The sequence below is a fragment of the Arabidopsis thaliana genome, chromosome 2 (assembly GCF_000001735.4).
Source record: "Arabidopsis thaliana chromosome 2, partial sequence".
Taxonomy (NCBI): Eukaryota; Viridiplantae; Streptophyta; class Magnoliopsida; order Brassicales; family Brassicaceae; genus Arabidopsis; species Arabidopsis thaliana.
In genome coordinates, this window is record NC_003071.7 from 7,643,871 (window position 1) to 7,666,532 (window position 22,662).

Sequence of the window (22,662 nt, forward strand, 5' to 3'; positions counted from 1 at the left end):
TTCATAAAGTTCTTCACCAATTGACGCATTTGCTTTCTAATAAACCCCAAATATTGTTTGACCAGAAGAGAGAAAGATAGGAAAACTCGAACCGGGTTTGACCAGATCAATTAGATTTAACCGGTACCGGTTATTTACATTTTTTTTCCCCTGTAAAATATTCCCCTCCCCTCTTTTCTCTCATCGCTCGCTGCCTTTCTCTTTCACAGTCAGCGCTCTTGAACGGAGAATCTCAGTCGCGCCGTCAACTTTTTGTTGAGAAGAGATATCATCTGTTTTCGATCCAAAGAATAGAAAGCTTGGATTCCGAAATCTCCCTTTTTGCTTCCCCAATTCGTTTTCCTTTACAAGCTCGGCGCTTGATCTCGCTATCTCTCAGGTAGGATCGAGCTATATACAACAGTTTCTCAATTTTACTAGATATAATTGCTTTAGATTTTCAAGTGCTCTTGCGTTTCTGGGGTTTTGTTAAGATTGGAGTTTTTGTTTCTTATTCTCGAAATCTGTTGATTGATTCGTTTGATCCATCAATGTTTGTTTAGAAATTCAAAAAGCATGCAAATTTGCAGATTCTTTGTTTGCCTTGTGCGAATTCTATTTCCGTATTCCGTATCGAAACTAAAACCCTGACTAGGTTATGTTTCAAGTGTGTTTTTTAGTTTTCTATTTGAGGGATATTTTAACTAACTCCATAAGTTTGGGGTTTTGTGAACAGCCAAAAGTCTTTTCTTTCGTGACATCAGTTTCTTGGTAAAGGAATTCGATTTCTTCACCTAATAGAGAATTTATTTTAGAACTTTGGACTGATATGTTGAACATTGATGCTGATTTGGCAGAAATGGATCGTTTGATATGATACGTATCTACATTTGTAGAACTGATTTTTTCACCTAGAATTTGCAGCAAGTAAGACTAGAATGAATAAAGGGGAAGCTTGTATTATTTGTTGTTAAATGAGTTGTTCAAAGAGCTTTGTTTGATATCATTGTTGCTTCTTTGTTACATGTGGATAGTTTAGGATGCTACTTGTTAAGTAGTAAGTACTGTTAAGGTGTGTAGAACTTATATTTCACTGTGAAACGTTGGAGTAGGTTGCCGTTTGTGCCGTTAGTATATCTTGTTTTCGCCTTTTACTGACAAGACTTATGAATGTTTTGCTTTCCCGTAGAGAGCTGAGAGCTGAGGATATTGGAAATTTGGAAGGTGGAATCTCAAATGGCTGAACTTCCTGGTCAAATAAGACATATAGGCGGTCGAATGAGTCAACTGCTAGAGCAGATATATGGGTTTTCGAGAAGATCTTTGTTTCGGGTCATATCTATGGGTCCTATACCTTGTCATATTGCCTTTATCATGGATGGAAATCGGAGATATGCAAAGAAGTGTGGTCTTTTAGATGGGTCTGGTCACAAAGCGGGGTTTTCTGCGCTTATGTCGATGCTGCAATACTGCTACGAGCTGGGTATCAAGTATGTAACGATATACGCATTTAGCATAGATAATTTTAGAAGAAAACCTGAGGAGGTTGAGTCTGTAATGGATTTGATGCTGGAAAAGATAAAGTCTTTGCTTGAAAAAGAGAGTATTGTGCATCAGTATGGGATTCGGGTCTATTTTATCGGTAACTTAGCGCTTCTAAATGACCAAGTGAGAGCTGCTGCAGAAAAAGTCATGAAAGCCACAGCTAAGAATAGTCGGGTAGTGCTTCTCATTTGCATTGCCTATAACTCGACAGATGAGATCGTACAAGCTGTCAAGAAATCTTGTATTAACAAGTCAGACAATATTGAAGCATCTAATTATAAACACGAGGATAGCGATAGTGATATAGAAGGAACAGATATGGAGAACCAAGAGAAGAAGATACAGTTGGTGGATATTGAGGAGAATATGCAGATGAGCGTGGCGCCGAATCCTGATATACTCATCAGGAGTTCAGGAGAGACGAGGCTGAGCAATTTTCTCTTATGGCAAACAGGTAATACCCAGCTCTGCTCTCCGGCTGCTCTGTGGCCTGAGATTGGTTTGAGGCATCTGCTCTGGGCTATATTGAACTTCCAAAGAAATCATTCATACTTGGAAAAGAGGAAGAAACAATTATGATTGTCTTGAAAGGAGACTAGTGAAGGATATACAAAAGCTCTCTTCTCTATTTGGCTTTGTAATGTGATGTGATGCTCTTGTGGTATACTATCAAAAGGAAACTTGGGATTACATAGAACAAGCAATGTATTTTACACACGAACTCATTTGAGTTTTTCTTTATGAATCCTTAACCAAAACTCCAAAAGTCCTCTCTAAAGACATCTTACTTCCTGTTCTGTCTTGTAAGATCCAGAATCTTAACATTTGTGTTTCACGAGTGTTTTTTTCTCAAACCAAAATTAAACCAATAAATTTAGTTCGTTAATGGTTCAGATTGATTGCATATATCATGGAATTTCGGTTTAGCGATATTAAAACAAGGAAAACCGGGATTGGTATCCAAAACCGTACCGGGCGTCAAGTCTGGTTCGGTAGGTTAGAGTACACGCTTGTGGCGAACTTGCAATTGGAAACCTAAAAAGTCGCGACTATGCTCTCTGCAAAGATGGTTCTACTTTTGGCTTAAAGAGCAATGTTTTCGAGTCTTTGCCATGGCGGGTTTCATTAAACGCAAAGGCAACGTATTTTTTCATTCTCAAGCCTTAGCTGCTGTCTACTCCAAGGTGGGTCATTCCTCCTCTTTGGATTCTTTCGTTTAGTAGATTCATTTCTCTGGGGCAATTGATCGAACACTTAATCTGCTGGTTTCTTCTTGTCTCTAGTTGCAGAGAAGTAATTGCACGCTTGCTGAGGGATTCATGGAGAAGTGTTCTAGCATTCGTCAAGTTATTGATGAAGATATAAATTCAGGTGCTTTTTTCTTTTTGTGATACTTCCTAAGCTGGTTTGGATGTAATTACATGTTCTAAGTTAAAGGTTGTTCCTTTTTTTTTCTGGTATTGATTGATTTTATCAGTTGATACATCTAAGTGGAAGAAGGTACGAGCAAGTGATGCTGGAATTAAAAATTCAATGATCCCTGAATCCTCTATGAATGTCTTGAGACTCCTTAGACGTCAAGGTTTGTGTTTTTGTATGTTTTAGGTTTACTGTTAGCATTGATGTAGAAGTATTAGAGGAAGCTGAACTATTTGTTTTTCTGGTCTTAGGTTTCGATGCATACCTTGTTGGTGGATGTGTAAGGGATTTAATACTGAATAGAGTGCCAAAAGACTATGATGTGATCACTACAGCTGATCTTAAGCAGGTTTAGTGGATTGATTTTCTGATTATGTTACCTTGTTCAAGACCTTATGTTTTGATTATTGCTTCACGCATCTAGTTTGTTTTTATAGATCCGGCGGCTGTTTCATCGTGCTCAGGTTATTGGGAAACGGTTTCCTATTTGTCATGTTTGGATGGGAGGTTCGATAATTGAGGTCAGTTTTCTTCCTAATGTTAGAGTTGTGTTATTTGTCTTCTGTTTTAGGCTTGTATATGGTTTGGGTATTTCTTGACACTCCTCTTATAGGTGTCCAGTTTTGATACCGTGGCACACAGTGACAGTGATTTGGAGAAGTCTAAAGAGAAATCTGGTGTCTCACTGGATACCAAGGCAAACAAGAATAACAGCCTCTTCAAAATGTATTCTGGTTGGGACATTAAAGACTGCAAACGCTGGAGGAATAGCTTGCAGCGGGATTTCACTATTAACAGGTGGAGTTTCTGGAAACATTTACTTGTACCAAAAGGGACTATTGTATGTTTTGACTGCATCAATCACACCCACTTACTTGTGGTATTAAATCTTGGTGCAGCTTGTTCTATAATCCCTTTGATTTTACAATTTATGACTACGCCAATGGAATGGAAGACTTGACGGATCTTAAGGTGACTAACTGAGCTTACTTTTTCTGGTTACATCTATAGTATTTCTTATGTTATTAACCATTCTTCGCTAATTCAAATGCAGCTTCGTACACTTGTCCCTGCACATTTATCATTCAAGGAAGATTGTGGTATGCTTATTAATTGTCCTCACGGCATTGTATCTAGACACAGTACTTTATGTAGTTTAAAGTTCTAACTATTTTGTCATGGTTTTCTCCAAATACAGCTAGAATTCTTAGGGGGTTAAGAATTGCAGCACGATTGGGTCTATCATTGTCAAAGGATGTTAAGACTGCAATACCTGAATTTGTATCTTCCGTTGCAAATCTGGACCAGGTACATTGACTGCTTGAACTTGGATACTTGGAATCACTTCCTTTATGTTAAATGTCCATGGTCTCAGCTATTAAAATCATGCTCTGTCTTTGCTCAGTTTAGATTAATCATGGAAATGAATTATATGCTTGCGTATGGAGCTGCTGCGCCGTCCATCCTTCTTCTCATGAAGTTCAAACTACTTCATGTGTTACTTCCTTTTCAGGTATACCCATTTGCTTAATCTTCAACTCTCTCTCTCTCTCTCTCTTTCTTTTTAACACTTTAAACTTGGATGAATTTGAATTTCAGGCAGCTTACCTGGATCAAGCTAGTAAAACATCTCTATCAAGTTCCTTGATGCTAGTGGTACGTGATATCTTCTTGCAAGGAGCATTTTCAGTGAACCCATTTTGACATTTCTGCGTTTGGTTTATGGTTTATTTTAGAGGTTATTCTCCAATATGGATAAATTGGTTTCCTGCGATCAACCTGCTGACCCCAAACTATGGTGCGTTATTTCTTTATATCAATAGGAATATGGATCTTCTCTTCAATGAGTTCTGGTTAATGTCCTGATTTGTTTTACACAGGATTGCAGTGTTGGCTTTTCACATTGCACTAGTGCGTAACCCCCAAGAGGCTATTGTGGTGCGCGCTTTTGCTGCTTTGCTCTACCATGGAAACTGGAGCAAAGCTGTCGAATTTGCTAGAGAACATGAAACTTCAGTGATCGGATACGCTCCTGAGGTATCTAAATCTTCGAGAAAGAGATCTGATGAAGATCTTGCAGAAGCAGTTTCAGAATTCACATGTCTATTAAAAGATACTCAATACGTTCTGACTGATAAAGAGGCTCTCCGGGAAGCCCTATACCTATACCCGGATTTCAAATTCTCTGGTTTGGTAAGTACAAACAATGTGCATATTACTATTCAGTGTACAAAGATTTATTGTTTTAAGACATATATACGCAGTTTAAGTTTGCTAATCTATGTTTGGTCTTGTGCTCAAATCAAACTAGCCCAGATATCTGCTTCACCTTTTCTTAATCTAGCAGTTAACGCTATAATTGATTGATGTGGTTTCTCAGGTGTTTATACCGAAGAAAAAGGGGAGAGATGTAGCAGAAGGGTTTATGAGATTGAGTGATGTGGAATCATATGAAAGCCAAAAAGAGGGATTCTCTATCGACTATGTCTTGCTTGGGAAGGGAAATCCATGCGAAGTAAGATTTGTTCTTGGCAAAATCATTCTGGACACCATCACAGAAGGTACCGTCATCGAACCTCTAAACTCTGTCAAGAAGAAGCAGAGCACCAGAAATCATATTGTTCCAGCGGCTTGCTTGGAGAAGAAGGATGAGTTGTTCGTTTCTAAATCGTCAAAAGAGGATAACAACAATCAAACTCCAGTCCATGACTCAAATGCATCATCTGTTCTAAAGATTTTGAAGAGGACGAGAGAAGACAGTGAGCAGAACAATGACCAAGAGACCGAGGTATGTCCAAGAACCCCCTCTGGTCCAGCAAAGAATCAAGATCAGTCTGTAGTTCAAATGCTTAAAAGACGGCGTAGCAAAGAAGCACCAGTCTCTGAGCCGCCTAAGCAAAAGACTTCAAAGAGGTCGAGATCAGATGACCAAGAGGCGGTTGGAAGTCTCTCTGTTCCAGCAAAGATTCAGCATCAGAGTAACAAGCATGACACAAATGCACCGATCTGTGAGCTACCTAAGCAAAAGACTTCAAAGAACCATTCGAAGGAGTCACGAAAAGTGAAACACAACGACTTGCCTGTGAAGGAGATTAAAGAAGCAAAACAAGGCTTTGTTTCTGACAAATCTATGAGTGATCTTCTACAAGTTCTTGAGAAATCAAGTCAGCAAGTGTCTAGCAAAGAGGAGAACAACTCTTTATCATCAGAGAAGACGAATAGACCGAGAAAACTCTCAAGTCTCTTCAGGTGAAATGGTTACCTTATTGGTGTTTAGGGGCCTTAAGTCAAGGTGGAGACCTTCGTGACAAAGCATAAGGTCTCCCTTCAGTCACGGTCTCACTTCACAATTTTTAGGTACGACATGTAGTAGTAACTTGAACCAATTTGTTTCATTTTGTTTTTTATTTGGTCACTGGTAGAGAGAAATTTTGGCCCTGAGTAAATGATATATTTATTTGTATGTTTTTTTCATTTAGATTCAAATAGTTTTCTTCGTTTTTCTGCAGATGACATTAGTTTGTTTCTTTATCAGAAGCCGAAACTATTCCCTTATTACTAAAAGGAAAGTACAAATTGAAAAATAGACAAATTTGGCTTCAATTTCAATTTTGGATTTTGTACGTCAACATTAAGGATAATTTGGTTAACTTAATCTATTAAAGCTTATAGGATCTGCATTTTTAATTTTGGGTGGGTTTGGAGTAATGGTCTCTTAATCACGGATTCAAGTACCTAATCGGATTTAGCATCCAAAGTAGACAATCTTAACCGTTCAACAATAATTAGTATCTCTACTTCATTTTGGTATCTAAATATGAGCATATTTCATCCCAAAGAGAATTATAATCACAAAAAAATATTTCAAAAAAACACTTATAATCACAAAAAGAATTACATCACTTTTACTATTTTACATTTTTGTTACTACTTTACTTATATTTATATTACATACACATTTACTAATTAATACACATATTTAAACACAATAAAACACATTATTCTAAATACTAAATAACAACCAACTAATAAAAAGTCTCAATCATTATTTATAAAAAGTTTTTTAAAAATGTATTTTATAAATTTACAATATAAAATATAACCAAATACTTAATTAAAAACCCATATAAAACCGAGGCCCGCTGTAAATCGCGGGTTAAAACCTAGTTATTACAAAAGTCCTTGACATATAACAAATATCGTTTGAACTGACAGGAAATAAACACAAACACAGAGATGATCCAGGATATCGAAGTCTTTCGATCTCAATAAATCCGTTTCCTGACCATAGACATGTCTCCAGACTGTCCATATATGAAATAACAGTGACAACTTTATATGACAGCAATTCACAACAGTTTATTAGTCTTTTATTAAAAAAACAAAAACAGTCTATTAATAAAATGTAAAAATTAGATTAAGACCAAAGAGATTCATGCTGCTTCAATCTGCTAATGCAGCTAAGTACCAGTTTACTAGTTCAACATTATATCGCGCTCTGGGGCTACGATCGAGTTTAGAATTAAAATCTCGAAGACACTGATAAGAACAAATAGCTATCCCATTAGACAACTTTAAATATACAGTACTCGAGCAGCGGTTGTCACAGTTGTGGCACATCAGTCGAGTGTTACTACTGTTGCAAATAACTTTTATACTCAAGTTTCCGAAAAGCAACGTGTAGCCTGGCATCATATAAGCGGACCACCCAAATACACAACTGCGGTGGATAGTGATGTAAGGTTTGCTGCATGTGTAGAACCATTCCCTTGGATCTAGTATCCCCTCGCAGACTTCACACCAGTATGTTTGATCTGAGACTTCTCCGTAACAAAGGGAGAAAGGAACTGCATCATATTTGTTGTGTAGCTTATCTGGAATGGTGGCACACTCATAACATAGAAAAACTTTGCATAGAGTACACTGTAGATAGTATGACGAGGTTGAGCCTGTGTGATTGCAACCATTACATAGTCTCGTATCATAGTTATGGATAGGGAGGAATAAGGGATGTTCATGACTTTTGTGGGTGAAACAATCAGGAACTAAGATGCATCTAACATCTACCTGGAACCTTTTTTGCTGGTAAATACGCGTACATCTCTTTTTGGAGCACTTGTACACAAAACCAACGGTCACTCGCTCGCAAACTGAACAATTTGAGGAATCCCATGCGTTTAGTGGAACCGGGTCTAGGAAAAGAGGGTGATTATGCAATCCATGATCTAGTTTCCGAGGAAGATTGGCACATACCTCATGGAGAACATAATCACATTGAAAGCAGTTGTAGAAATGGCGAGAGTCGACATGAAGGACACACGCTTGACATTGCTTATCCATGTCTCGAACACGGTCATACTTCTCAAGCTTCAGATGATGATCATGACAAAAGTACTTAATCAAATCATCACCAACTTTTTTGAATGGTGCAACATCTTCGGTTTCGTCAAACTCTTCAGGTTCCCATTCGAGTTCTCTCCCATCCCATACATTTTTATGTGTTGCACACTTGGAATGGACTACAAAAGAGCAATCATCATGATTGCACGTATACTGGCCATAGTTGATATCAACTGTCTCGTAGCAAAGACGACACAACGATGAAGTTGAGGGTGAAAGAAAAGGAGTGTAAAAAAGACGATGAGGGTGACGGGTGATTTTTATGACGCGTGGTAAGTCTATACAATCCTTGTGGACCACGTAATTACATTGAAAACAAGCATAACTTGGTCTCCATTGCTCTACCAACCCACAAGCATCACATGGAAACAAAAGAGGTCGAGGAAGGAAAATTAGTGAATGGTGATGGCTTTTTGGATTTGAGATGGTAGGAAGTGGAAAGCTTTGGGAACAACTAGAATCCAAAGAAAAGTTACAGATAGAACATCGATAGAAAAAGTCAAAACTTCTTAAATCATTTCCACACCAATTGCAGTTACCAAGAATAGAACTATCCTCAGGTATTATTGATGATACGTCGTAGGAATGTATATCGGAATCATGTATGATGCCGGTTTGACGGTCTTGAACACTGAAAATGAGAGGATGTTGTGGGTGATAAGGGTGTGTCATCTTCCTTGGCCGCAAGTAGCAATACTGATCGAACTCTAGATCACATGTGGTACAGAAAAAATAGAAATAAAGAGAATGCCTTATGAATGTGGAGTCTGAGCTTGCAAAACAACCAGACGGAGGGTGTTCACCATATCGACGGGAGAGGGTGTGAGGATGAGATGGATGAGACAAACGACATATTTCTTCTTCTTGACCAGATACTTTGCTAGATATTAATAGCTCTTCCTCTCCGCCATAAGATATCGTCTCTTCTTGGCCATAAGACATTTTTTACTCTTTAGATCTCTTTTTCTTTCTCTAGTATTGTCTTCTTTTTATTGTTATGATCAAGATCAAATACGAGTGTCTATATATATATATATATATATATATATATATATATATATATGTGTCAACAAAAATTAACTAGCACATAATTTCATACGAACAATGATCCACAATACAATACAACAGTACATTAAGACGAAATGGCTACAGGCTGTTTCGATCTACTTTAAAATAAAATATGTCTTTGCTTATTTTGGAATTGTAGAGGGGAGCTACTATCAATTATATATAATAAGTTTCGATTTACTCATTGACTTTTATAGTTTTGTAATATTGTGCTGGCCTTCTTACTTTAAATAAATAATTTTACTGGTATTATGTTTAAAGTATAAATATATTTTATAATTGTTTATGTATTAAATTATTGTAATAATGAATTTAAATGTAGAAGTTATGTAAATTCTACCAACTTTTATGTTTTTTTTATAAATATTTTAAAGATTATAGTTTAATATGTAGTAATTTGTAAAGTTTAAATGACTATTTTTCTAAATATACGATATATATATTGATAATTAATTTAAGTAGAATTATAATCAATGATAAGTACACGTGTCATTAATATAGAGTGTTAGATGATTAATTTTATAAGCAATTTGTGACAAAGAAAAATAGAACGGATTTTTCCTCGTGACATGTCTCCGGTCTGTCCATATAGTTATATTATTAATTTAAAATTGGATCCGAAATGTAATCGTGAATTTATAAAAGTTGTGGCTGTCTTTCCCAAACATGTCTTGAGAGACTATGATAACCTATATGACAGCAATTAACCTGAGTTTATTATTAGTGTTTTTTGATTATTTAGTTTCAATACGTAAATAATCCAACGCATCATATGTCACCCAATAATTTTATACCATTCGGCTCTATGTAGACTTTGGGCTTTGTTTCTTGTTTATGTTTCGGCTAGGCTATCTTTTTTTTTTTGTCAAGATTTCGGCTAGGCTATTTTAGTTTATGTAATTGTGCATGAATTGATTTTTTTCTGCTGGACCGTACATATGGAGCGGACCATGTCTGAAAAGTCGAAGCCATCCAAAAGGAAAAATAATAATATATTTGAGATGAAAGACACGAAGTAATATTCCTACTTACAGTATTAAGTTTGTAATATTCATGGTCCATTTAACACTAACCAAAATTTTCGGCTTTATTAACTTAGGTTACATTGTTGCCTTATGTAAACTCAAACACTTAGATAATAAATGTTGAATCTATTACAAAAGAACTCTTCACGGTCCCAAAAACTATATAAGGCTTATTCCTTTTCGACATTGTCAAAACTTTCAATGTCAGATGTCCAAACACAAAGCCAGGAACAAAAAACCTTCTCAAACAACTTGTAGTACACCGAATCCGGGCAACGATGATCACACTTATAACAAATCGGTCGAGTATGACTATTGTTCCCAAGAATTTTCATCGATGCAGAGCCGAAATAGAATGTGTAACCTGACTTAATATAAACGGAAGATCCGAATATACACTCAAGGTGGATAGTGATACAACATTTGTTGCATGAGTAGAACCATTCTCTTGGATTCAATTCTTTCTCGCATACTTCACACCAATATGCTTTCTCTGCATCTTCTCCATAGCAAAGCGACAGAAGATGTGCATCATATTTGTAGTATAACTCATATGGAATGGTCGCACATCGATAACACATAGCAAATGAGCAAATAGTACATTGCAGATAATACTCATCACGAACACTATCTTTGCAACCATCACAAGAAATGTTTCCTTTTCTAGAATATGATGTGGAGATGAATAAAGGATGTTCATGACTTTTGTGGGTGAAACAATCAGGAACTAAAATGCATCGAAAATCTATCTGAATTGTTATCTCATCATCGCAATCAGTTTTTGAACATTTGTACCTGAAACCAGTGGACTCACGGGCGCAAGTTGAACAACTTGTGGAACTGTAATCGAGTATAGGAGAAGGGTCTAGAACAAGAGGATGCTTATGCAATGCATGAGCCAATTTTCGAGGAAGACCAGCACATACCTCGTGAAGAAAGAAGTCACATTGCACACAGTTGTAGAAATCATAAGAGTCGATACGAAGGATGCACGCTTGACATTGTTTCTTTGCGTCTCGGACACTATCATACTTCTCAAGCTTAAGGTGATGTTCATGACAAAAATACTTGATCATATTATCACCCACTTTCTTAAATGGCACAATATCTTCAGTTTCATCGAGTTCTTCTGGTTCCCATTCGAGTTCTCTTCCGTCCCAAACGTGCATATGTGTTGCACATTTGGAATGGGCAACATAAGAGCAACCTTCATGATCGCAAGAATACTGGCCATATTTGATGTCGACTGTCTTGTAGCAAACTCGACAAGATGGAGTTGTAGGTGGAAGGAAAGGAGTGTGAGAGAGACGATGTGGGTGACGCGTTATTTTTATGACACGCGGTAAGTTGATACAACTCTCATGAACCAAATAGTTGCATTGGAAACAAGTATAACTTGGTTCCAACAAACTAACCAGCTCACAAGCTTCACATGGAATTAAGAGGGGCCAAGGAAATAAAAAGAGGGAATGATGGTGGCTTTTTGGATTTGTAATTGTAAGAGTTGGAAAGTTTTGGGAGCAAGAGAGATCTAAACAAAAGTTACAAATAGAACAATGATAGAATTGAGATCCATCTCTCAAATCATCTCCACACCAATTACAATTTTTGAATATGTAACCATATTCGGGGTTTTTAGATATGATCTCTATTTCAGTGTTTTGAGTGGTGAGGGTGAGAGGATGTTGAAGGTGATAAGGGTGTGTGAGCTTCCTCGGATACACGTGACAAATATCGTGGAACTCCACATCACAAGTGGTGCAGGAGTAATGGAAGGTAGAACATGGTGAGGGTTCTTCTTTGTCGCATGCGAAGCAACCCGATGGAGGGATTCTTCCGGCTCTACGGGAGAGGGTGTGAGAGTGAGTTGGATGAGACAAACGACATATTGGCTCTTCTTCATTAGCAGCCATTTTCTTTTTCAAAGTTTTGGTTAGGATCCAATCTGTTTATCTAAAATATGATTACTTCCATCGTGTGGAGATGACTTGACTAATGTGGACACAACTTATATGATTACGACTAAATAATGTAGACCCAATATACAAATTATGTGAAGTGCAAATTATACTATTAAAAATGACACGAGATTAAATTTAATACAACTTCATTACATGATCTGTCTCTCCAGACTGATATCATCTGTGACAACGAATTAACAAGAATTTCTTTTGGCCAACAAAATTAATTAATTCCACTGTTTATTAATTAAAAGAAGAATACGTAGATACGTAAGAGTTACAGGGTGTGAGCAAGGCCAGGGTAGGGTGGTTTGGCCCCCTTCACTTACCATTGACTTTTAATAGAGTGGGCTGGGCTTACAAAATTTATGTTTGTTATGTATTAGTTGATCATATATTATTTCATAGAAATTTCAACAAAGAATTCATATTTGTTTCATCCTAGCTGATTTGGTGAAAAGTCGTTAATATAAATATATCACTTCACAAACAACAACAAAATAAATACTCCCTTTGTTTTAATTATTTGTAGTTTAACCAAAAAACCTTTGTTGCAAAAAACAACAACAAATTATCTTCTATGCAAAAATTAAATGTATTTAATAATTTTTGACCAATTTTATTTTACAATATGGTTTTTTAATTGGTTGAATTAGTTGTAATTAATGATGTTTTATGTAAACAAATAAACTAAATGAGATTTTGATGATTTAATCTGTGCTCAAAACCTTTAGAGTACAAATAAATTACAACAGGAGAAGCATTACTTTTAATTATTAAAGCTCGTCATTAGTAACACAGAAACAAACAATAAAATGTGATGGCCGTTGTTATCGCTCATCCTTGTCGTCCATATTACTTTGCCTAGCTGATGGACTATATCTGAACGAGGAACGGCCAATTTAGCTAGTTTAGTCCATTTCTTTTGAACAAAGCAAACAATAAAATTTATTTGAATCAATTATGAGAAAGCCATTTTTTTTTAATAATCTTTGTAGAATTGCCATTTTGATTTTGGTATTTTAAATTTGCCACTTTTGCTGAGACAAAAAAAAACAAACAATTTTGCCCTCTCCATTAATCACACATTCACCATTTCGGTTAGTTTCTTCACAAATTCATATGTTTTGTCTAATATATGTAATATGTCATGTATCTATAAAATAGATAATATTTATCAATTAATTATATAATTACTGAATTTCATAAAGTGAAAAGAAATAAATAATATTTTTTTTTTTTTGTCGTCAACTTTTCATTATATTATGAAAAGAGATACATCAAACAGCGTTCCAAGATATTACAAAGACAGAGTTTTGTACTCTAGCTGTTTTTGCTAATCGATCAGCTTTAAAATTAAGGACACGTGGGATTTTTGAAAAACCAATCGATTTGTATCTGCGGCAATATTTTCGATGTCCCGGAGAAATGTTGCTATCGGTGAATACTCACACGAATGTGTGGTTCTGGTTATTGGCTGAAACAGAGCTGCAACATCACCATGAAAGATAATGTCTTCATAACCAAGCCTCTGTAGATGAATCATTGCTAGTTTAAGGGCTTCAGCTTCTGCTTCAAGCGGTGTGCTGGTTGGGGGTATAGACGACATTCCTCGCAGAACAAATTGAGCTTTCCTATCATAGAGGATCCATCCAATGCCTGCACAATCAGTAGGAGATATCCATGATGCATCCACAAAACAGCAATATTTATTTGCTTTTACGATAGTGTTCTTAAAGTCTTCAGATGGCCGCCGTAACACTTATTATTGTGACTATCATGGAGTTGAGGTTTCCTCTGTTGTTGCTCATTGCAGTTTAAACTCTCTTTCCATTGTTGTTGATCAATAAGAGCCTTCTGTATACTGTCCGGGATAGACCACCTCTTGTTATTGAAAATTAAATCATTCCTCATTTTCCAGATTCGCCATCCAATGAAAGGGAATAAACTTACATCCTTTCTTGCGGATTGGTTTAATTTCTGGATAGATTCCAAATTTTGATTAAAAGAGTTCGACATGAGGGAGTCACCTGGACAGAGTTTTATATGTGCTTGCTCCCAAATTTCCTTGCTGACTCTACATTGGAAGAGAAGGTGGTTCACGTCCTCCGAGGCTTCACCACACCGTTGGCATGTATCATCAGTAATCAGTCTTCTCCTCTTTAAGTTTCCTGCAGTGGGTAAGGCGTTATGAGCCGATCGCCACCAAAAATGCTTTATTTTTGGTGGGGCATTTTGTTTCCATATATTTGTAAATACAGTCTGAGCTGAAACCTCATTTGGAGAGGGCAAGGAAGCATGTTGTTGCTGGGAGAGCTTACGTAGTAGATGGTAGCCTGACTTGACAGAGTAGTTTCCATCATGCGTATATATCCATGTAATTGCATCATTTGCTCCTGTTATAGAAGGTCGAATAGCACGGATATGAGGTATATCATTTTGGTGTATGAGTTTGCAGAGAAGATCTTCATTCCATCTGCCTTCAATGAGCAAATCACTTACTTTCAACTGAGAATAGATGGAGTCACATGTACCAACAGGAGGACGGGGAGGATTTAATGGTAGCCAATTATCTTTCCACAACTGAATATTATTACCATTCCCTGCAATATATTTTAGGCCACGAGAGATCAGCTTTGTACCATGGAGGATGCTTTTCCACGCATAGCTGGATTGACTTGTAGCTTTTGCATCCAGAAGTCTCTCCTTTGGGAAATACTTTGCTTTAAAAACTCTTGCCATGAGTGAGAATGGTTGTTGCAGTATTCTCCAACTCTGTTTGGCTAACAAAGCAATGTTAAAATCTTTTAGATCTCGAATTGCTAACCCTCCCATCTTTTTTGGGTCATTGAGTTTCGACCAGGCTACCCACGGAATCTTATGTTTGACTTTTGTATTGGACCACCAGAACCATCGCATAGCACTTGTGATCTGATGAATAAGCCTCATGGGAAGCAAGAAACATGACATACTGTATGTGGGAATGGCTGTGACAATTGATTTAATAAGCACTTCCTTCCCTGCAGGTGAAAGAAGCTTATTATACCAATTATCCATTTTTTGGTCCATTGTTTGGGCTATAAACGAGAAAGCATTTGTTTTATTCCTTCCCACAAACTCAGGCAAACCTAAATATCTGCCAAAACCTTCTGTTTTATAGATTCCCAGAAGTTGACTAAGTTGTTCACTAGTCCTGAAATCTAAACCTTTACCAAACAGAATTGCAGATTTTTGGAAATTAACTGCCTGACCTGATGCTTTCTCGTAAAGCTTAAGCACATTAACCAAGGTCATACACTCTTCCAGAGTAGCTTTGCAGAACACCAGAGAATCGTGTGCAAAAAGTAAATGAGAGATTGCTGGTCCATTTCTACTAGCTTTAAAACCATGTAGTTGTTTTGCTTTAATAGATGCTTGAATTAAAGCTGATAGACCCTCTGTGCATAATAAATATAAATAAGGCGAAATAGGATCACCTTGTCTAATGCCTCGCTTTGGAATAATTCGTCTCACTGGTTGCCCATTGATGAGAATAGAGTACGTGGTAGTTGTGATGCATGTCATAATCCAATTACACCACTTCTCTGAAAACCCCATTTGTTTCATTATCGCTTCAATAAAACCCCATTCGATCTTGTCAAAAGCCTTTGTGATATCCAGTTTTGTAGCTACAAAAGGTTGAACAAGCTTCTTAGTGTGAAGCGAGTGAATAAGTTCATGTGCAATAAGGATATTGTCTGTGATCATTCTTTCAGGAATAAAAGCTGATTGGTTGTCAGAGATTAGAGAATTCAACCAAGGCTTAATCCTTTCAGATAAAGCTTTTGACACAATTTTGTACGCCACATTTGCAAGGCTGAAAAGAAATAAATAATTTAAAGTGAATAATAGAAATCCAAATTATTCTTAATTAACTATGTAATAATAATATTTTGTATCCGGTATACTTTGATTCCTTTGGTTCCATGTTTCCTTAGGGTATAGAGTTAACTATTAAGTTTATGTTTTATAAGTATTTTATTTTTAGTATTGCTCGCATTTATTTCTATTAGAGTTGTTGTACCCAAGTTTATTACAATACAAATAAAATTTATATATAGAAAAAATATAGAGTGACACAGTTATTTGTTATGTAGTAAACTATCAAAAATGAGCCGACAAAAAAAAAAAAAACTATCAAAAATGATAAAAATATTGTTTAGAAAACAAAAATTCATAAATGTGTAGGTTTACAAGGATAAAGAAAAGTCATTTTCAGTGGCCAAAAAAGGCAAATTTCTTAAATTCATTAACAAAATGACAAATTTCTAAAAAAATATAGACGACAAAATAGCATTTTCTACAATAATCCCTAGTTTAGCCACGAATAACAATAACAAGACATGATCCCTCTTTATCTTAACTAAGACGCGTTTGGTTTACGAAAGTAACTTTTTAATACTAGTACTTAATTGAAAATCTAGATAAGGAGGCTCCCCCATGTTCACGGCTTCATTCCCTAGCATTGCCTGTTCTGCCTAGATTTTCGTAAACATTGACTATTCCTATTTTTGTGCTTATGATGGTAGATGACTAACTTCTTTGGTGCTGAAATGTCGTATAAAACAATTTTTTTTTACGTTTTTTTTTTTGGGTACAAACAAGTTTTTGTAGTACGTTGCAATCGGTTGTCTAAGATCTTATGACTAGCGCGGTCTGACCCTACTACTCAAATCTGTTATCAAAACTTGGATCACATATTCACTCTATAAAATATACCAATTTTTTTTTTGAGCTTATATTCAAAATGGACATCTTAAAAAAGTTTCTTTCAAAAGAGGTATTTTCTACCGTAGGATTCAACAATATTCAACAATAACAATTTATTGACTCGATTCTGACGATTTTAAACTTGGTATGAAAGCGGGAAATAGATATTGTATCTAGAACTTCTCAATTATAAGTATGGAAATGGTACACAGTCTAAACATTAGTAAAAACTATACCCTAGTTTGGGATTTAGGAACCCAAAAATTCAATTTACAGTATGTAAATGTTAGGCATGCTGATAAAGTATTCCAAAACCTTTTGAGACCCATAGTTGCGTTCTTAGTAGAGAAGGGAGTGTCAAAAATCGTTGAAGATTATAATATTTTACATTACATGAAGATGAAAATACAAATTACCGATGATAAACAATGGACTAAAGACGACAGATGTTACATAGTGTGAAACAATAATGTTGCAGATGAGAAGATTTGTGAACTAAGAGAATTGCAGTTTCAGTGGAGAAGATGACGCCAGCGAATAAGAAGAAAGATGACTTTTCACGTAGTGATAGTACCTGTTTTCGAATGTCGGGTCAAAAGTGCCTAAAAGCAAATACATCTGTAAGACAAATGCCTTATTTGAAATTAACTCTTGTTTTTTTTGGTAGAAAAATAGACCATATTTGTTTCTAGTAAAAGGGAATAGAAAGACACACAAACCAAATAAACAAGGGCAACAAAATTTGAAAAACCTCAACCATATTTACTTCCCACAAATTGGATGTTGTAGCCTAATGTCAGAAGTTTCGCATCTTTTCTGTTTATCATTTACCTAAACTTTTGATTGATATCCAGTTTGTTCAGCCGTATTCTTTTTTTTTTTGAAATAATGTTAAATTATATTCAAAGAAACCAAACGTTTTTACATCAAAATGCAACGAGAAATTTAGAGTTTAAGCCAAAAAAATAATTGAGAAAACTTTAGAAACACTGTAAGTGATTAACTTCTAGAATTGAACCAAGCTTTGTTCAACCGTATTCGCCAATCAAAAATATTTGATCCCCCCGGGAATGAATACTTCCGTTCACTAAACCCCTTTTTTAAGCTCACACATTCACATATTGAGCAAAAAAAGAAAGTCTTATTGATATGGCCCAAAACTCAACCTTGTCTTTCAATGGTATGCCCTCTGGCGATCAAGCCTGCCTACCCGTACCTAGCAAAACCCCAAAGAAAAATCTTCCAAGAAAAGTCTTCCAAGTGAATTCCCATAATTTGTCTTGAACAAAGAAAAATAGCACTAAGCCATAACTTAATTTTCTCAATTAGCCTCATATTAGTTTACATATTTTAATGAAAATACTCTTGAGTCGACATAATTCTACTGTTTATGTGCGAAAAGAATTTGTCGATGGACAGTGTTCTCGTGCTCATGGTGATGGACAAAAAACTTGTAAAAGTATTTTTTCAATTTTTTTCCTCTTTTTGCAAACTTTCACAAGTTTTCCAATAGATTTCACAAGTTTTTCCAAAACAAAAGAAACGAAGGAAACTTGTTGTTGATACCATACATTGTTTTAAAAAAAAAAAATCAAGCATAGCCGAATTTGTTAACGTAGTAATATAACAATTTATTTAGCAAGTTTTTTAAAAAAATTTATAAGGTTTTTAAATCTCACGATCTGTAAATTAAATGAGCTTTTATAGATATGAACATATTTCAGCCCAAATATTAGAGAAAGATGACATTTCATTTGAGCTTATGAAAATGAGCATATTTTGGTCTGTAAAATTACAGTGTTACTCTTATTCTTCCTTTCTTCTTCCTTCTGTGACGTCGATTTTGGATTTTTTTTCTGTTTCTTCCAAAACCTTCATTGATCTTCTTCCTTCTTCTATACCTTTTGAACCCAATAAATCCAATTATATGCATGTTGCTAAAAGAAATATAAACCCTAAGAGGATGATATATATAGGGAACCCAAATGTTTCAATCTTATACACATATTAAATCAGTTACATATTTGAGAATTCAATTGAATCAACCTTTTCAATTACATGTTTAACAAGGAAGACAAACAAAGAGAATCAAAGATTTAATAAAATCTACACACATGTTGATGGGTAATTTAATTGTTTCTTTGATTGAATTATGGGAAAGGTTGTGTAGAAGAAGAAGAGGACAACATAGACGAGAAAAACAAATTAATTGCTAATAATACGAAGAGTAAAATCGTCAATACAAGAGAGAGAAGTACATAATTGCATAGACACATGATTTTGTGCATGTATCAACAACGACATATACTTTTAAGTGCTTTATTCATAATTGATCCGTAAATTAATTGTTACATAATCTTTCGAAAACTTCCATAACTTTTTTAGAACATTTTTTTTATCTGTCAAAGCTAGAAACATTAATGTGTTCAAACCATTATTGATATTCTTCATTGCCAATAGCCAATTTATGTTTATATTTAAATTCTAAATCCTGAAATGTAAGCTCTAATTCTAAATTCCAAATAAACACTCTGACAGGCCAGCAAAATTCCAAATACTTTAGTAAATATCCACCTACAAAATAAATTTCAAATCGGAAACAATAACTCCCACGGGCCAGCATAATTCTCAGTACAGAATCTTGTCTGTCTCATATTGAAACTTTCTCTTAAGAATAAGATAGACTAAAAAGCATGACTAGCTCTGTAAATGTGATTAATTAATAACCTAAGATTGTTGATTAAGATAAAACATAAAGTTTTAATCAAAAAGTTTGTTAGAGGCGCGCCTATGGAGCGTACAATTGTGTCTTAAAAAAAAAGGTTAAGCCACCAAAATAACAAAAAAGAATAATAATTTTTTTGAAATACGACGAAAGCCACATGCCTTGAACCAAAGTTACCGTTGTCTGAATATGAACCAAACTTAGAAGTAAATCGTTCCCTCATGATCCAACGGTTATATTCTAAATTCTAATCCTAGCCGTTCCTTTTTTAAAATTAAAAACTCAACACTTTTTTTTATTTTGTTTGTATCTTCCTCTTTTGCTTATTTCATCCCCTTCTTCAGATTCTCTTCGTTTAATGCTCTTCTTCTTCTACTCTCTTTGTGGGTTTCTCTTGTAATAATCACAAACCAAAAAAAAAAATGGTTAACTCATGCGAGAACAAAATCTTCGTTAAACCCACTTCAACGACGATTCTTCAAGGTAGTAGATGAATTTGTCGAGTAATATACGAGAATTTCGAGGTGTTTTACAGTTTGCGTAGGAGAATTCTGACAGAATGTGTTGTGTTCTTTTCTGGTTTTGTTTAGATGAAACAAGAAGTAGAAAATTCGGACAAGAGATGAAGAGGGAGAAGAGAAGAGTGTTGCGTGTGATTAACCAGAATCTCGCTGGTGCAAGAGTTTATCCTTGTGTTGTCAACAAGAGAGGAAGCTTATTGTCTAAGTAAATTTAACAAAATCTCTAATCTCTCACAAGTTAGTGTTTTTTTTCAATCTGATTGTGCTTATGGGTTTTGATTGATTTGAATCAGTAAGCAAGAAGAAGAAGAAGGATGTCAAAAGAAGAAGTTTGATTCTTTGCGTCCTTCAGTTACAAGGTACATAAAGCTTGAATCTTTCATTTCGTTTTTTGACTTTAAAGAAAGAAAGATCTGAGTTTGTTTTTGAATCTGCAGATCTGGAGTTGAGGAAGAGACTAACAAGAAGCTGAAGCCCTCAGTTCCAAGTGCTAACGACTTCGGTGATTGTATATTTATTGATGAGGAGGAAGCTACATTGGACCTTCCAATGCCAATGTCGCTTGAGAAACCATACATTGAAGCTGATCCAATGGTAACAACAACAAAACAGAATTCAGAATTTTGTTGATGGATTTAATTCATAAATCAATGATTTACAAGAAAATTTTGATTGGATAGGAAGAAGTTGAGATGGAGGATGTAACAGTGGAAGAACCGATCGTGGATATCGATGTCTTAGACTCGAAGAACTCGCTTGCGGCTGTTGAATATGTTCAAGATCTTTACGCATTTTACAGAACAATGGAGGTAAATTATGGTTTAGTTTTATCTGTTTTTGAAGTAATAAGTGGCTTGAGAGCTTCTTTAAGACAGTTCTTGATTTGAATTTGCAGAGATTTAGTTGTGTTCCAGTAGACTATATGATGCAACAAATCGACTTAAACGAGAAGATGAGAGCAATACTAATCGACTGGTTAATCGAGGTATATTATCAACAACATTCCACATTGTACTGTGTAGTTTGATAGAGGCTAAAGATGCTTGAGTACGTTTTCAGGTACATGACAAGTTTGATCTGATAAACGAGACACTGTTTCTGACAGTGAATCTGATAGATAGATTCTTGTCCAAGCAAAATGTTATGAGAAAGAAGCTTCAGCTTGTAGGGTTAGTAGCTTTGCTGTTAGCTTGTAAGTATGAGGAGGTTTCGGTTCCTGTTGTCGAAGATTTAGTACTCATTTCGGACAAAGCGTATACGAGGAACGATGTTCTAGAGATGGTAAAGGCCTGGCTTCTTTACTTAATAGAAAAAGTAATCTTGTCTCATATATGTTAAAGACATTCTTTGATTAAATGATTTCTTTCTTCTTTACAGGAGAAAACAATGTTGAGTACTTTGCAATTCAATATCTCGTTACCGACACAATACCCGTTCTTGAAAAGATTCCTCAAGGCAGCTCAAGCAGACAAGAAGGTTAGTTAAAAATAATGGACTTATGAATCAGTTTAACTAGAAGTTTGAATTTTAGAAAGGAACTAACTGTGAAACTGAAAACAAAACAGTGTGAGGTCTTGGCGTCGTTCTTGATCGAGCTTGCCCTTGTGGAGTACGAGATGCTTCGGTTTCCACCATCATTACTAGCTGCCACATCTGTGTACACTGCTCAATGTACACTTGATGGTTCCAGGAAATGGAACAGTACATGTGAATTCCATTGTCATTACTCTGAAGACCAGCTCATGTAAGTCTCTCTCTTTTTACCAAGAATGGTCCTTTAAGTCCATAAACAAAACTATTTGCAGGAAAAAAGACTGATCTTTTTAATTGTAATCGCGGGTTTCGCAGGGAATGTTCACGGAAGCTGGTGAGTCTGCATCAGAGGGCGGCGACAGGAAACTTAACAGGAGTATATAGGAAGTACAGCACAAGCAAATTTGGTTACATAGCAAAATGTGAAGCTGCACACTTTCTAGTGTCTGAGTCTCATCATTCTTAATCCAAAAGGACAGTAGTAAGTAGTTTGTACAGCTTCCTGACATAGTTCCCTCATTCACTCTGTAGCACAAATAAGAAGAAACAAAAAAAAAAGCCAATTAAATTTGTCTTATGATTGATTCTGTTTTTTTGTTGTTACTCTTTGTTCACTTCACTTGTCAGTATTAAACTCTACAATGAATGATAAATGATTGAATCATTTCATTCTTTGTTCAGAATGAAATGTATTTTGTATCTTATTTGAGCTAAATACAAAAACAACGTCGTTTTCG

The 22,662-nt window shown here is 35.5% G+C and overlaps 5 protein-coding genes and 1 pseudogene across 6 annotated transcripts; 3 read left to right on the forward strand and 3 right to left on the reverse strand.

Moving 5' to 3' along the window:
- Positions 1-54: 54 nt before the first annotated feature.
- Positions 55-2,404, forward strand: cPT1 (Undecaprenyl pyrophosphate synthetase family protein). Its single transcript, NM_127311.5, has 2 exons — positions 55-379; positions 1,169-2,404. The coding sequence occupies exon 2, from the start codon at positions 1,216-1,218 to the stop codon at positions 2,101-2,103; it is 888 nt and encodes a 295-aa protein (NP_565420.1). The 5' UTR covers positions 55-379; positions 1,169-1,215; the 3' UTR covers positions 2,104-2,404.
- Positions 2,405-2,501: 97 nt separating this feature from the next.
- Positions 2,502-6,517, forward strand: AT2G17580 (Polynucleotide adenylyltransferase family protein). Its single transcript, NM_127312.3, has 14 exons — positions 2,502-2,708; positions 2,808-2,895; positions 3,002-3,106; positions 3,195-3,292; positions 3,381-3,464; positions 3,557-3,741; positions 3,843-3,915; positions 3,998-4,043; positions 4,142-4,251; positions 4,349-4,456; positions 4,543-4,599; positions 4,680-4,741; positions 4,824-5,136; positions 5,324-6,517. Exons 1-14 carry the CDS (start codon positions 2,637-2,639, stop codon positions 6,194-6,196), a joined length of 2,274 nt encoding a protein of 757 aa, NP_179349.2. The 5' UTR covers positions 2,502-2,636; the 3' UTR covers positions 6,197-6,517.
- A 627-nt stretch (positions 6,518-7,144) lies between these two features.
- On the reverse strand, positions 7,145-9,349 carry AT2G17590 (Cysteine/Histidine-rich C1 domain family protein). The gene has a single exon (NM_127313.3). It carries the CDS (start codon positions 9,283-9,285, stop codon positions 7,387-7,389), a length of 1,899 nt encoding a protein of 632 aa, NP_179350.2. The 5' UTR covers positions 9,286-9,349; the 3' UTR covers positions 7,145-7,386.
- A 1,257-nt stretch (positions 9,350-10,606) lies between these two features.
- On the reverse strand, positions 10,607-12,349 carry AT2G17600 (Cysteine/Histidine-rich C1 domain family protein; the record flags this gene model as incomplete). Its single annotated transcript, NM_127314.1, has 1 exon — positions 10,607-12,349. One exon carries the CDS (start codon positions 12,347-12,349, stop codon positions 10,607-10,609), a length of 1,743 nt encoding a protein of 580 aa, NP_179351.1.
- A 1,384-nt stretch (positions 12,350-13,733) lies between these two features.
- AT2G17610 lies at positions 13,734-16,144 on the reverse strand (annotated as a pseudogene; the record flags this gene model as incomplete). The annotated part of the gene is made up of 1 exon: positions 13,734-16,144.
- A 4,040-nt stretch (positions 16,145-20,184) lies between these two features.
- On the forward strand, positions 20,185-22,652 carry CYCB2;1 (Cyclin B2;1). Its single transcript, NM_127316.4, has 10 exons — positions 20,185-20,354; positions 20,462-20,597; positions 20,686-20,751; positions 20,830-20,986; positions 21,073-21,201; positions 21,288-21,377; positions 21,452-21,673; positions 21,770-21,868; positions 21,958-22,136; positions 22,241-22,652. The coding sequence occupies exons 1-10, from the start codon at positions 20,294-20,296 to the stop codon at positions 22,389-22,391; spliced, it is 1,290 nt and encodes a 429-aa protein (NP_179353.1). The 5' UTR covers positions 20,185-20,293; the 3' UTR covers positions 22,392-22,652.
- Positions 22,653-22,662: the final 10 nt, after the last annotated feature.

What these genes read in the sequence shown, in the direction of transcription:
- cPT1 (NM_127311.5), top strand. Translation starts at nt 1,216, where the DNA reads ATGGCTGAACTTCCTGGTCAAATAAGACATATAGGCGGTCGAATGAGT.
- AT2G17580 (NM_127312.3), top strand. Translation starts at nt 2,637, where the DNA reads ATGGCGGGTTTCATTAAACGCAAAGGCAACGTATTTTTTCATTCTCAA. An exon ending in TAGCTGCTGTCTACTCCAAG is followed by an intron (nt 2,709 to 2,807) that starts GTGGGTCATTCC and finishes TCTTGTCTCTAG; the next exon opens with TTGCAGAGAAGTAATTGCAC. An exon ending in CCTGCTGACCCCAAACTATG is followed by an intron (nt 4,742 to 4,823) that starts GTGCGTTATTTC and finishes TGTTTTACACAG; the next exon opens with GATTGCAGTGTTGGCTTTTC.
- AT2G17590 (NM_127313.3), bottom strand. Translation starts at nt 9,285, where the DNA reads ATGTCTTATGGCCAAGAAGAGACGATATCTTATGGCGGAGAGGAAGAG.